Source organism: Balaenoptera ricei, chromosome 5 (genome assembly GCF_028023285.1).
Source record: "Balaenoptera ricei isolate mBalRic1 chromosome 5, mBalRic1.hap2, whole genome shotgun sequence".
Lineage (NCBI taxonomy): Eukaryota > Metazoa > Chordata > Mammalia > Artiodactyla > Balaenopteridae > Balaenoptera > Balaenoptera ricei.
Window position 1 is genome coordinate 78,446,432 of NC_082643.1, and position 15,373 is coordinate 78,461,804.

Consider the following 15,373-nt stretch of genomic DNA (forward strand, 5'->3'; position numbering starts at 1 on the left):
ATTTTATTTTTAGGTTATATTTCCCCATCTTGGACAACATCATGGTCTTGGTTTAATAGAGGTCCTAAACAAGCAATCAACATAAAACTCTTCTGTAGGTCTAAAGTAGTCATATCAACGTGAAGAGTCAACACTGAAACTCTTAAGCCTTTCTACATTATTCCAACGATGTTATGCAAAGGACATATGCTACTTATAAGTAAACAGATACAATCTCAATCTATTTTGACTGTTTCATCACAGTATGTCATTTTTCAGAAATGAAACGTGACAATGATGTATAGAGGCTTAAAAGATTTTCTAGAAGTTTTTAATGTATTGTTTAAACTACACTATTAACAGTAAACTCTTACAAAGATGTTTTATGATTACATCATAACAAGCAATTGTTTACTGGGACAAAGAAGATATGCTAAAAGACAAATGAATTATTATAATTAAATATGCACAGCTTACTGATATTTTTCGTAAAACAAAAAGACTGGGATATATCCACTGAAGTCTAGGCATTCTGCCACCACTTCTGTTACCAACTGGAGTCAAAGTTTTAAAATTCCTGCGATCTTGAATGTCTTGTTAAGTGTTAGAGGGCTTTTGTTTTTCTTTTAGCCACTAGATTTTTCAGGAAAAATTCACCTATTTAGGAAAAATGAAAATACATTAATAGCAATTTAAAGTAAATTTCAGAATAATTATACTTCAGTGTTTCCCTTTAAAGATGACTTTTGTATTTATTGGTGTTTTTCTCTTCTCAAATCTCAATGGCAATAATTTTCTAACCTCACATATCCCCCGTATCTTTGGTCCTTTCCTCAACCATAATGCTTAGTCATTATTCTTTTTCTTTTAAAAGAGCTTTTTTTTCATAAATTTATTTATTGTTCGTTTTTGGCTGCATTGGGTCTTTGTTGCTGTGTGCGGGCTTTCTCTAGTTGTGGCGAGCGGGGGCTACTCTTCGTTGTGGTGCTCAGGCTTCTTATTGCGGTGGCTTCTCTTGTTGCGAAGCACAGGCTCTAAGTGCATGGGCTTCAGTAGTTGCAGCATGTGGGCTCAGTAGTTGTGGTGCACGGGCTTAGTTGCTCCGTGGCATGTGGGATCTTCCCAGACCAGGGCTCAAACCTGCGTCCCCTGAATTGGCAGGTGGATTCTTAACCACTGCGCCACCAGGGAAGTCCCTAGTTGTTATTCTTAAAAAACTTTTTCTATCACTACAATTTTTACCATTACTCTTTCTAGTAAAGAAATATTATAAAGGGTGACCCTATTGTATCTGTGGGCTGCTTCTGTGCATTTATTCCACTTCATGTGCACCATCTATTCCTCATCACCGACAAAGTACTGCTGTTGGCACAATTCATTTCAGAGAGCAATTCTGCTACATTATTAGCCTGGATCTGATGTTTATAAAACAGACCTTGCTGCAGTTGAGCAGATTGATTTGATGGCATCTCTTTAGCTTATTCCCCTCTAGGGAAGCAAGAGCTCTTCATCTATAATGGGCTTGCTTTCTCTCCACCCGCTAAGATGTGCCTGTGCACTAAGTTAGCTGCTTAGAGGGGGCACTTTCACTTTTCAGGTCATTAGGGTTCCATTTAGTCTATCACTGTTATAGCACGGCTCAAAGCTTATTGGCAGAGTTCAGCACTGCAGGCCTGACTTTATGAGGAGTCTGATGAACTTCTCTGTCATCTTAATACATAAGTAGAATTGTGATGATTGTTATCTGTACACAATCACCAAGAATCCTAAGACTCATAACCTTGCCAAGTAATGGAGAGAATAATCCGTGCTGCCCCATGCCTCATCTAAATCTGGTAAGAGTAGAACCATATTATCAGATCCTAATCCATCATCTGAATCTAAGACTTTGACCTTTTACTGGTAATTTTAAAGGAATTAAAAAGTTTATAATTCACTTCCTCATAATTGTTAGAAATTTTCCTTACCAAAAACAAAAACAAACAAAACAAAACAAAAAACAAACAAAAAAACCCAAACCAACAAAATAAAAAGTCCTTTCAGGGGCTTCCCTGGTGGTGCAGTGGTTGAGAATCCGCCTGCCAATGCAGGGGACACGGGTTCGAGCCCTGGTCTAGGAAGATCCCACATGCCGCGGAGCAACTGGGCCCGTGAGCCACAACTACTGAGCCTGCGCGTCTGGAGCCTGTGCTCCGCAACAAGAGAGGCCGCGATAGCGAGAGGCCCACGCACCGCAATGAAGAGTGGCCCCTGCTTGCCGCAACTAGAGAAAGCCCTCGCGCAGAAACGAAGACCCAACACAGCCAAAACTAAATAAATTTAAAAAAAAAAAAAAAAAAAAAAAGTCCTTTCAAATGACATTTTTCTACTTTGACCGCCCTGAAAGCTGATGTTGGTCCTTTATATATATTTTTAGCTTGCCAGTAGTGCTCCTTGAAGAATAAATCACTTATCATTATTGGTTTCCAAAATTCCCACAACCTGTCAGTCAGTGTTGAATCAAATTCTTGGGTTTTATAACTAAGATAAGCTGTTGTTAGTTCATTAAAATGTCTTCAGTTTCTTTACAGGAACACACTGAATATTACTAACACCTGAACATTAATTTTTACAAATAGAATTTATGCCTAATTTTAACATATCTAGGATTTAGACTCCACTAGGTAACAGTCATTTAAAAGATCATTAATAGTATAACATGGTTTGGACATACCCAAAAAATAACTAGCTGTTTATTCTTGTAATGGCCATTACCACATGACTTTATCTCTTGAAAAAGGCTTTTAGGACTTCCCTGGTGGTGCGGCGGTTAAGAATCCTCCTGCCAATGCAGGGGACACGGGTTTGATCCCTGGTCCAGGAAGATCCCACATGCTGCGGAGCAACTAAGCCCATGCTCCACAGCTACTGAGCCTGCGCTCTAGAGCCCACGAGCCACAACTGCTGAGCCCACGTGCCACAACTACTGAAGCCTGTGTGCCTAGAGCCTGTGCTCCGCTACAAGAGAAGCCACAGTAATGAGAAGGCCGTGCACCGCAATGAAGAGTAGCCACCGGTCGCCGCAACTAGAGAAAGCCTGTGTGCAGCGATGAAGACCCAATGCAGCCAAAAATAAATAAATTAATTAATAAGTTAAAATAAAAAATTGCACTGTAGATAGTAAAATGATACTAAACATTTCCATAGGGGAAATAACCTTATGGATTTTTTTTCCTGTTGCTTCTGGGAGGAAAAACACAAAGATATTAATACAAGCAGCAATGTTGTCAAATAGATACTTACCCTTATGGAGCGAAGTTCCTAAAGATACTTCAGAAAAAAAAAAATTTTTTTTTCTTCCCCACAAAAGACAACCACAGCTATTATTCTTTTAATGTGGAAAATTACGGACTAAATAGAACCATGCTCTGCAGTCTAACTTACCTGCTTTATATGAAGAACGCACCAGAGGGCCACTTGCAGTATAATGAAATCCAAGTTCATTTCCTACTTTTTCCCAGTATTTGAACTTTTCAGGAGTAATGTATTCTTCAACCTAGATTTAAAGAATTAATTCTAGATTCTAGAATTTTCCTAAATCATTTCGGTTCTATACAAAAATCTACTTGTTGGCTACTCGGTCAGAACGTAATTATAGTGAAATTAGAGAGGAGGGGAAACATATCAATTTGGAATTATATTAGCTATTCCAAAAGGGAAAGAAAATGAGATTATTTGTAGAGATTATATACCTGTATCATTCCTTTACTGACCAACAAGTACAATCAAAAATTAATCACAGCTCCTTGAGAGCAGGGACCAGGTCTCCTTTATCTCCATACCCAAAGCATCCAGAATAGTACTTGGTACATGGTGACACCTAATAAATGGTGACTGGATGAAAAGAATGGATCAACATATTCACATGAATGGAATTCTGGACCTTGGTACCACAGAGTGCCAAACACTAAAACAAGATTAGCCATTTGCTACATTTGCTACTTTTGCAGAATAAAGCAGTAAATTAAAGTGACCTGGGTGTATAACTTGAAAAAAAAAAAAAAAAAAAAAATTAATCACACCTATTTCTATAAGATTCCTGACAGAAAAAAAAAAAAAAGATTCCTGAGGACAAGACTGTTACTCATCCTGTATCTTCTGCTCGGCACGGTGTCTGGCACATGGTCGCTACTCAAGAAATGTTTTTTGAATGAATGAATAAATGTCCAATATAGAAATAGGGAGACCTACTTTTTTTTCTTACTTCACCTCTGGCTCTCATATAATTCTAAAACAAATCACAAGATCACCAAGTGTGAATGAACACAACTTCCCAACTTAAAATTTTTTTTCCTGTAGGTCACTTAAGTTATACAATTTTGGGGGCAGCAAATGAGTGCCAGTGTAGCTGCTTTATGCAGATAATAAAATGGAAACTGGAACTTAGAAATACACATGGAACACTACACTAAAAAGCCAGTAGCTTCTTAATTTTACCTAAAGAAAATAAAGATTTAATTCAAATTACCATTAAACATTTGGCAATTTATGGTAGTTGTACCTTAAGGTGGCGCTTTGTTGGCTGCATATATTGTCCTAAAGTCAAACAGTCCACATCTGCTTCACGAAGTACTACAGGAAAAAAAGCACATGTTACATTAGCAGATGTTTTTACGATGCTAACTGTATGCATTGTTGTAAAGAGCAGCTTTTAATTATTATTTGAACTTATTACTCTTTGAACCAATAAATAACTGTAAGTTGGGCAAGGATCTTCAGGTAAAATAAAAGCTTTTATATTTTAAAATTTAAGAAGCACAAGAATCACAAAGCAAATGGATTTAATGGACTAAGGTTCAGTGAAGTCCAAAGCACACCATGTTATGTTAACAATTCTATAAGTAAGCACTTCCTCAAAGGCCTGAATTCATCCTAGTCATCTTTGGATTGTCAGTGCTTGACAGAGCTCCTGATACCTGGCTGGACTCAAAAACTGTCTAATGAGTGAATAAGAAAAGTGGACAAAATCATGTTTTTAGTTGATGAAAGGGTAAGAAATAAAATGGGATGCAAATTTCATATCCTGAGCATCCTGTACATCGTTCCATAAAGTTTTAAGAAAACATACTTCCTTTCCTTTCTATGCTGCTGTTTACAACATATACTATATGTTTGTTCTCACTGGCACTTTCGCTGAGACTATGGACAAAGCATAACAGGTCCTTCAAAGTGGGATTCCTGCTATTACTCAAATTAAACGGAAAAGAGTTTTCATTTTCAATTTCTTTACCTTTCATCGTTGCATATACTTGCTCGTCATTCTCACCTAAACCCAACATTATAGATGTTTTAGAAATAACATCAGGTCGAACTTCCTTGGCATGTTTCAGTATGCATAGAGACTGGTCAAAATTGGCCCGGGGATCACGAACTTTCCTTGAAAACAGCAAAGCTGTTGTCAGCAAGAATAACCACAAGCTCAACTAAGTACATAATTATGCAAGCAACCTGAAAGACCAGAAAAGTACATTCTGGACATCATGCTACATCATATGGTTCAATGGTAGCATTTTTGGACAAATGTCTAAGTGCTACTTTAGGATAGAAAATCAAGCTTCACTAGGCCCCCAACTCTGTTGACTTTTCAGGCCTTTCAAGCCTGGGGCAGAGAAAATGAGAATGGAAGTAATGAATGAAGTTAATTCATTTTATGAATTACTCATTGAGAAACCAGGATTCTGTAGCTGAGAATAAGTGATTAGAAGAGTAGTCAAGAGAGAAGGGGAAAAAAGTGGAAGAAAATCTCGATACTGAACAAAGAAAAAACTATTTAACCTGAACCATTTCAGAGGAATGAAACTTTTATGTTCATTTCTAAAGACTAAGCTGCCCTCTGCTGGTAAGTATATAGCTTGACATCTCTTAGGTAAAAAAATACATGATTCTGGAATTTTCACTGCAAAGGATAATGTTTTTTATTTATTTATTATTTTTAAAAATTAATTAATTAATTTAATTTTTGGCTGTGTTGGGTCTTCGTTGCTGTGCACGGGCTTTCTCTAGTTGTGCTGAGCGGGGGCTACTCTTTGTTGTGGTGCACGGGCTTCTCATTGCAGTGGCTTCTCTTGTTGCGGAGCACGGGCTCTAGAGCGCAGGCTCAGTAGTTGTGGCGCACGGGCTTACTTGCTCCACAGCCATGTCATATCTTCTGGGACCAGGGCTTGAACATGTGTCCCCTGCATTGGTAGCTGGATTCTTAACCACTGTACCACCAGTAAGTCCTGGATAATGTTTTTTAAATGAAAACAGAGAAACTGGCACCCACTGGTGGTGGTATCATGAGATATGACAGGGTTGGAACAGGCTGTGTGCTAGACTTCAACAGGGGCCAAACCACCATGGCTTAAATGGATAAGGCCCAAAGGACACGAAGCTGGTGATGTTAAATCAGCCTTCATTTGAATTCTAATGTACCTTTATTTTGTGTAATTGATTTGTTGTTATGGTTGTTATTTTTAATCAGAGACCAGTTCACAGGGAAGAGAGGAAACAAATTAATGAATTTAAAAATAATCACAGTGACTTCTCCGGTGGTCCAGTGGGTAGGACTCCATGCTCCCAATGCAGGGGGCCCAAGTTTGATCCCCGGTCAGGGAACTAGATCCCACACGCATGCCGCAATGAAGATCCCTCATGCAGCAACTAAGACCAGGCACAGCCAAGATAAATAAATAAATAAATATTAAAATTCACACACACACAATTGATAATAAGGAAATTACTTTTTGGAAGTTATTTCTCCACTGAATTCAAGTCATGCTCCCTAATATATTTATGATTTAGTGGAAATCCTGGTTATTGTTTATCCTACTTCTTTCTTTAACACAGAATAATGTGTAGAACCTAATAAAATCACTATCAAATGCTTTACTAAAATAATGAAAATGAATTATTAATCTTGCCCAAAATTTTTCATTTTTCTGAAATATGAATGTACTTACTGATGTAGAATAACAATCTGTAATTATTTCTAACTACTAAAATTATTAGGAAGAGTAAGACAGCATAGTATCTACTTTTTAAAAGAGATCTGAAATACATCTGAGTGTACTAGGTTTTTCTTCAGCATCATTTACTGTATATATTATTGCCAAGTGGATGGTTAAAAGTCTTTTTTTAGAACTACAATCAAAGCAATTGCTCTTGAGTAAGTTTTTCTTTCTGAAAACTGTTCTTTGAAAAAAACAGCTCGATGGCACTTGCAATGATACTTTACAAAAAAAAAAAGAAAAAAAAGATGCTCATTATGTGTGTGTGTACCAAAACATATATACACATGTATAAATATATAAGTATATATTACACTTAGATGTTAGTAATTGATACTACTAGGTGGAAATATTATGAGTGATGTTTACACTCTTTTTGTTGGCTACATTTAAAAATTTTTCTGCAATAGACATATGTTGTTTTTGTTTAAAAACAGAGTTCACTTTATAAAAGCGAATTACAAAGTTCTCCCCTGAAACAAGTGAGAAAATATAGCAGATTCTGACCCTCCAAACTTCCCAACATTACTCTGTATATGAAATCACCTCTGTAATTCTGGAACTGTTTCTACATTATGTGCATACACATCTAATCCTGACAGAGCAACTTTTTCTATTGCTTTAAGATCTCCTCGGAAATCAGGGGTGAGACATTCCACAAGGATTTTCGGATTCCTAGGGTGAAAAAGAGATAAGTATCAAACTGAGGAAAAGAGTTGACATAACCGTTGCTCAAAATAGAAGTCACCAGTACTCATTCAGTATCAGTTTCAATACAGTAAGCTTTAGAACCTTGCCAAGAATAGCATGAACACACAAATGTTTATATATGAACTGTTAAATGAAAAACAAACAAAAAACCCCCCAAAAAACCAAACAAACCTATAACATCAAATAATATGCACACTGTGGTTAAAACACATCTGCATGTAAATAATGATCAGAATAAATTTTGGGATTATATAGAATTTTAAACTTTATTAAGTAGGTATTAAAAAATTGTTTAAAGGAATTAACATACAAATATGAAACATTAAATATAAAATAACCTTTGTATTTTTTTAGAAAATAAATTGGGATATCTCTTATGTGAATGCAAATATTAATTCCTTTAATTTTGCATTCTTTTAAAATTCATGAATAGTGCCCTCCTCCCTTCCTCTAGACAAATATTTCACAAGTGCTCTGAGCTTTAAAAACTATATTCTGGGGCTTCACTGGGCGCAGTGGTTGAGAATCTGCCTGCCAATGCAGGAGACACGGGTTCGAGCCCTGGTCTGGGAGGATGCCACATGCCACGGAGCAACTAGGCCCGTGAGCCACAATTGCTGAGCCTGCGCGTCTGGAGCCTGTGCTCCGCAACAAGAGAGGCCGCGATAGCGAGAGGCCCGCGCACCGCAATGAAGAGTGGCCCCCACTTGCCGCAACTAGAGAAAGCCCTTGCACAGAAATGAAGACCCAACACAGCCATAAATAAATAAATAAATAATTAATTAATTAAAATATATCATAAAAAAAGAGTAAAATAATATTAAAAAAAAAACTATCTTCTGAGTTGCTGAGTCATGAGCTTTGCTTAAATGAAATACAAGCTAAACATTAATCTTCCTATTTACATTCTGGCTATATTTATGCATTCAAGCATTAAAATATGAACTAGGTCATAAAGCTGTTCCCTTTGACAAGTAGTAGAAATGACTGGGAAACTAAAACTTTTTCACAAACCCAACTGCAAAGTTTTTTTTGGAGCTGTTTCATGCGAGAACAGATGTAGAAAGGACCACATACACACCCTTCCCATGGATACAAGACATGTTGAAAGAACACATAACTCACTGTTTTTTTAACTGCAAGTTGAGACTCATTAGTGGTTTGTGAGATCAATTTTGTGGGTGGCAAACAAAACTTTTTTTAAATGAACTATAAAAAAATAAAATAGAAAATATTGGGGGAATCACTGAAAAAACATTTACTGAGAGTGTTAGACTAGTACTGAGCTGTAGAAAATAAGCATAGGGCTTCCCTGGTGGCGCAGTGGTTAAGAATCCGCCTGCCAATGCAGGGGACATGGGTTCGAGCCCTGGTCCAGGAAGATTCCACATGCCGTGGAGCAACTAAGCCCGTGCACCACAACTACTGAGCCTGCGCTCTAGAGCCCGCAAGCCACAACTACTGAAGCCCACGCGCCTAGAGCCCGTGCTCCGCAACAAGAGGAGCCACCGCAATGAGAAGCCCACGCACCGCAATGAAGAGTAGCCCCCGCTCGCCGCAACTAGAGAAAGCCCGCGCAGCAATGAAGACCCAACGCAGCCAAAAATAAATAAATTAAATAAATAAATAAATAAAAAAAACTCCTTTTTAAATGCTTTTTAAATACATGGAATTTACATGTTAATAAATTGTTAGTTATGGGTAAAATTCCCAGGGCATATCAATAGTGATAAAATTTATATCAAGATTACATATTTTAACAATGTGGGAGTTTATCTCATCCTAACTTCTTCTAGATGATGGTTTATTTAAATCAGTGCTAGGAAGACTAGTTTTATACTTCTCAGAAAATTACTCAAAGTTTAGACTGATACTCAAATATGAAGGAGGGGTTCTACCGACTAAAGGTCCATGAATAAGTTTGTGTCCCTACATCCCTAAAATTTCTGCAAATATGTATCTGTATGTTTGAATACGACTTTTCTGGATAAAAGACCACATAATTTCCAGCAGATTATGAGACAGGTTTATAATCCCCACAAAAGGTTAATAACCACTACTTTAAGGTAAAGACCTAAAATAAACTGAATTTACATGGATCAACAAAAGTCCTTAAATTACACAAGCAAATGCAAAAACAAGTAAGTACCTTTCCTTTAAGTAAGACACAGTCTTTGCAAAGTGCTCAGCTCCTCCATCAGGCATATCTAGAAACAAAAGAGTCCACTGCTTAAGATGATGTCATAACTTAATAAGAGCCAATTTCTGGAAGAGGTAATGATGATGTACTAACCATCTCGATCCACAGACGTCAGGACTACATAATCCAGACCCCACTCTGCAATTGCCTTTGCAGTATTGTAGGGCTCATTGGCATCCAGTGGAGGTGGATTTCTCGCAGTCTTAACAGAACAAAATCTACAACCTCTTGTACATGTGTCACCCATCAACTAGAATAGAAATGTTACAATTTAAATCAAATAAACAGATGACTTAGAGAATGTAATGTTAAGGGAATAAAACTGCAATGAATGTATAAACTTTGATTCTGTTTTTAAGAAATTTAAAACATTCAAAGCTAAACAATACAGTTAAGGAATACAAACATATATGGTAAAACTAAAGAAAAGGAAAGGCAAGGGATAAAACCAGAGATTTCCATCATGGAGTATTCAGAATCACTCCTTCCTTCAAGAATTGACATTGCATAACTTAGATAAGCTCTCTGGTTGGCTCTGTATTATTCCAGAAGGAGCTCTATCTCATAAGAATCCCCAGCTCCTCATCTAAATAGTCTCTTGCTGATATAACTCAACAGTTTATCAGACATTCCCCAGACAAGTATGGACTTTCAGTTGCACATAATTTATATTTAACCCAATACTTCAATCTGCAAACTCCTCTGTATAAATAATATGGTAGATTGCATTGTTAATCCTATTTCTTACTCCATCATATTAAGATTATACATCTTACCCACTGCCATGCAACTTGCAGGGCCCGCCTACTTGGGGAGGAAGTTATGTCTCTACTCCCACTCATGCTTGGCTTGGCCATGTGGCTTATTTTGGCCAATAGAATGATAGCAGCCATGACGAAGCAGAAGTCTCAAATGTGCATGGATGGTTGGCTTGCCCTCTTGTGCTCCTTCCAACCTCCATGAAAAGAATATGCCTTGGAGAGCCACCGGTCCATGAATAAAGCTCTCTAGAGCAGACCTGAACCCAACCTACTTCCTGGAGTCCAGCTTAGCCCAGTTAGGAACAGATGAACGTGGGCCAACTGAAAGTCCCATGAGGGAGAAAAATATATGCTTATTATTTAAGGGGCAAAGTGAATAACAAGTTAAGTGAACATGAAGAACATTTCCAAAAATTAATAGAAGAGATATCTCAAGGCAGTGCATGATTAACCATCAGGTAGATGGAAGAATCAATAATAGACTTATTCAGAGAAGGGTGAGATCATAACAGGCTGGATTATTCTGTTGGGTTTTTTCCCACATTTCTCATAAACTCATATGTAACAAGAAATCTGATCAGAGATTCATAATGTACATTTTTTTTTTTTTTTAAATAAATTTATTTATTTATTTATTTATTTTTAGCTGTGTTGGGTCTTCATTTCTGTGTGAGGGCTTTCTCTAGTTGTGGGGAGCGGGGGCCACTCTTCATTGCGGTGCGCGGGCCGCTCACTATCGCGGCCTCTCTTGTTGCGGAGCACAGGCTCCAGACGCGCAGGCTCAGTAGTCGTGGCTCACGGGCCCAGTTGCTCCACGGCATGTGGGATCTTCCCAGAGCAGGGCTCGAACCCGTGTTCCGTGCATTAGCAGGCAGATTCTCAACCACTGCGCCACCAGGGAAGCCCCATAATGTACATTTGTAGGAGAAAGACACAAAACATTTCCTTTCAGTCTCTAGACTTTAGAATTTGAGGCTGGCCTTACCATGATTGTGGCAGTGGCAGTGGCATGTTCTCCGCCTCCCCAACACTCTCCAATATTGGGACATCGAGCTTCCTCACACACCTGTGGGTAAAAGGGAACTGAATACAGTCAGGTTGAAAATACTTACCAATTGAGCAAATTAGTCATCAGGCATGTTTACACTATCCATTCTTCACAGCATATTTATGAAGAAATTCACTATTCAAAAATGCTGTTAAAACTGTCGAAGTATATAGATATTAGGATTCCATTTTTAAATTAAAAACTATATGAAGGGACTTCCCTGGTGGTGCAGTGGTTAAGAATCCGCCTGCCAATGCGGGGGACACGGGTTTGAGCCCTGGTCCGGGAAGATCCCACATGCCGCGGAGCAACTAAGCCCGTGCGCCACAACTACTGAGCCCAGGCGCCTAGAGCCCCGAACCCTGCCACTGCAATGAGAAGTCCGTGCACCGCAACGAAGAGTAGCCCCTGCTCGCCACAAGTAGAGAAAGCCCACACGTAGAAATGGAGACCCAATGCAGACAAAAATAAATAAGTAAATAAATTTTAAAAAAACAAAACCAAAAAAAACCCTATATGAATGTATATATTTTACATGTGCAAATAAAAAGGTCTGCAAGGGTATATGTTGAACAGTTAAAGTGGTGTAACAGTTAAACATTTGAGATTGCATATAGGATGCTTCACATTTAATATACCCTTTCCAACAAGCATGTACTTAATTTGTAATATAAAACACACAAAAACCCTCATTCCCAAAATTGCAGAAAAAAAATTTTTTTGTTTGTACTATTAAATGAGAGGTTAAAGAATACAATTACTTTTTGTTTCTTTTGCAGGGAAAATAATCTTTAAATGTATTTCCATTACTGAGAGTAATGTATCACTAAACATCTTTATTTACTTTCCTTGCTATTTTTTTTTCCTTGCTATTTTTGATACGTATTTTATTAATTTTTAAGTTACAGATATATGGAAAAATTACGGCTTCTGGTAAAGAGGGATATTTAACCCTCTGATAACTTACTGTATGAAGATTTAAATTCCGCAAAGTATTTTTCAGTTTATTGTAATTTTTCCCCATGGGAATCTCTGTCTTTAGCCATGGAGGTAGTCTTAACCTGAGGAAAGCCAAATATAACTATACATTAACAAGTATGTTCCCAAATAATCACACAGCTTTGAAGTTACTCTGCACTATTACAATTCCTAGTTAGGAATTTTCCCCCCATAATCCTGGATTAACTCTTTTAATTTCTGCCATAGGAGTAATAACAGAGAATGAAATTTAGATTTGCTCAAACCACTTTAGAAAACACCTATAACTGTGTCTAGCAGGGCACTGTGCTCATGTCTACTTTTGCAAAGGCACAGAGTAACACCATCCCAATAAAAAAATGAAGAAGCTTTTGAACATCTCATTCCCTAAAAAATAATACTGACAAAAAGTTCTATATTTGTTCAGATTAAGGAGAGATCCCACAAGTGAACTTTCTGCTCTACATTCTAGATTTTGATAGTTATTAAGTGGAAAAAAATCTAAAATTTGGAGTGAAGACTACATTTCCTCAGGTTCCCTTTGACTTCCACCCACTTGTGATCTAGAAGTTGCTAGGTAAAGTATCTCCCAATACAATTTGCTCTCTGCACTAAATTCCCTTACAATTCTTTTAAACTAAGATCATATGTACATTGACTAGGCAAAGCAACAAGTTAGATCACCGACACCCAGTAATAATGAAAAACTTATTAAAGTGTAATAGACTAGTAACAAGGTGATAATCTTTGCTCTCTGAAGAAATTTGTTGCTGGATGGAAAATGGGAGATGGTGGTGTAAGATGGCTAAGTCCTAGGAAGGGTGAAGAAAAACTGTCAGAGGGCAGAGAGAAAAGAAATAGATTCCAACAATCTCACCTAGTCACCTATTCTATCTATGTTTGTTATCACTTCTTTCTAATGATTTTTAGCTAAATTTAACAAGCTGATTAAAAATATACCCTAGGGCTTGGTTATATCTGAAAATGATGCACTATGAAGAAATGGGACATTAAAATTACCTCAAAATTTCAATTACCTTTCTCCTTTCTGGCGTTTTAAGTCTCCTTTATATTCGTCCCAGGTGCTCTTGTCTGCTAGATCACCAGATACAAAATCTTGAAGGTCTGGTCCATTCTGTAAAAATTTCTTTTTTTTATCCGGCAAGGAACTTACTTCTCTGACTGGACTGCATAAATATCTTCCAAATACCTAAACAAAGGGTTCATTATGACATTTATTTAGTGGGGTTTGGAATAACTAAGTTTTAACCTATTTTAATACCTAAAAGGAAGGGTAAAACCCAGAGAACTGATTCAGAAATTATGTCAAACTATTTACAAGCTCTGTGTAGGAGCTGAGAATCTAAGATTAAGGAGGACCCAAGGGGAACAAACCAAACCTAAAGGAGAACGGGAGCTGACCATTTCCTGCTGGATTTAGAATAGATTTGGAAACACTGGAACTGGCTAACATGCCACACTTTTCATGTAACCCATTTAGGTACTAAAAGTCTGTTTTTCAAGTTTAAATTGCAATAAGGGAGAAGACACTACAGCTTTGAATTTTCTATTCCTGACTTGAGTCAAGGACGTTTAAATGAAATTTGAAGTAAATCTCTCTGCTTTGGACTTTGGATAAGCATACGTGTTAAAACGTAGAGGTAGTGCTCAACTAGTTTCACAGAACTTGAAGAAGGGAAACCAAACCTAATGTTTTAATTTTCTAGGTTACATTCTGTGTTTAAAGAAGGAAGTCACTCAATATGTATTTGTTGACCATAAGAAGCCATTGGCTTCTAGATCTGAACACACACGGACAAAACACTATAAAATTCAAGAGTCAGTACTTATAAAGCAAAAGAACCTTCAAGAATTAAAAAAAAAAAAAAAATACAGTGCCTATTAATGCTGCACGATTGCTATTGTACTTGCCCAGGTCTCCCGCTCGAGTCTAGAGCATAGATTTGGGTTCTAATTGCCCAAACCGGTGTCTAGTACACAAGAAGAGCTCAACACACAGTAGGAATCTGGAGTGCTCACCGCAGTGCTCCTATAACGCTCCAATAAATACAGAGTACAAATCACTGATACGCAGAAAAAAAGCTCTCAGCGCCAGCCAGAGAGACCTACAAACAAACCAGTACCAGAGACTTAACCTCGTGGGGGTGTCGGAAGAATTAAATGAGATACCACAAGAAAAATGTTTAGAACAGTACCTGGCTCGAAGTAAACACTCAGTTAAGTGCTGGCATTATTGGGCGCTCTAAAGGGATGGGAGCCCCCCCACCCCACGCCCGCACCCTGCTCGCCCCGCAGCTCACCCGGGGGCCCACGGTGCGGACCGCGCCCCCGCAGCGTAGAGACATCCCTCTCTTTTTTTTTCTAGCAGGGTCGAGCGATCACTAATTCCCGGGAAAACAAAGATGGAAAAACCGTCACTCGATTTATGACCAACAACCTGAGCCACACCTGACCCTGTGGAACCTGCCCTGCTCCGCGATTGGCTGCCTTAGCCTAGTCGCGTCGCGCGCTTATGACGCCATACGCAGGACTCTTACGGACTATAAGAACGTGATGACGAAAGACGCCCTCTCTTTGCCGCATCTACTGCGAGGTGAGGTTGGTTACTGTAGTCGGTGGGCCTTGGGAATCCGAAGCCATCGGGTCA

General features: G+C 38.1%; 1 protein-coding gene across 5 annotated transcripts; it reads right to left on the bottom strand.

Annotated features, from left to right (window-relative positions):
- Window positions 1-271: 271 nt before the first annotated feature.
- Window positions 272-15,189, bottom strand: LIAS (lipoic acid synthetase). 5 transcript variants are annotated; one of them, XM_059923163.1, is made up of 11 exons: window positions 15,027-15,189; window positions 13,743-13,915; window positions 12,695-12,788; window positions 11,665-11,745; window positions 10,012-10,168; window positions 9,868-9,925; window positions 7,554-7,682; window positions 5,249-5,394; window positions 4,520-4,590; window positions 3,403-3,514; window positions 276-636 (listed from the first exon to the last, which is right to left on the bottom strand). In XM_059923163.1, exons 1-11 carry the CDS (start codon window positions 15,069-15,071, stop codon window positions 584-586), a joined length of 1,119 nt encoding a protein of 372 aa, XP_059779146.1. In that variant the 5' UTR covers window positions 15,072-15,189; the 3' UTR covers window positions 276-583. The 5 variants fall into 5 exon arrangements, with proteins under 5 accessions (XP_059779149.1, XP_059779147.1, XP_059779148.1 ...); XM_059923164.1 differs by lacking the exon at window positions 11,665-11,745 and having other exon boundaries at window positions 274-636; XM_059923165.1 differs by lacking the exon at window positions 3,403-3,514 and having other exon boundaries at window positions 274-636.
- Window positions 15,190-15,373: the final 184 nt, after the last annotated feature.

Bases quoted from the DNA above. Each gene is read 5' to 3' on its own strand.
- LIAS (XM_059923163.1), bottom strand. From the start codon at position 15,071: ATGTCTCTACGCTGCGGGGGCGCGGTCCGCACCGTGGGCCCCCGG. The intron at 9,926-10,011 runs GTTAGTACATCA...TTTTGTTTCTAG, and splicing joins GACGTCTGTGGATCGAGATG to ATATGCCTGATGGAGGAGCT. The intron at 3,515-4,519 runs GTACAACTACCA...CTTTAAATCTAG, and splicing joins CAACAAAGCGCCACCTTAAG to GTTGAAGAATACATTACTCC.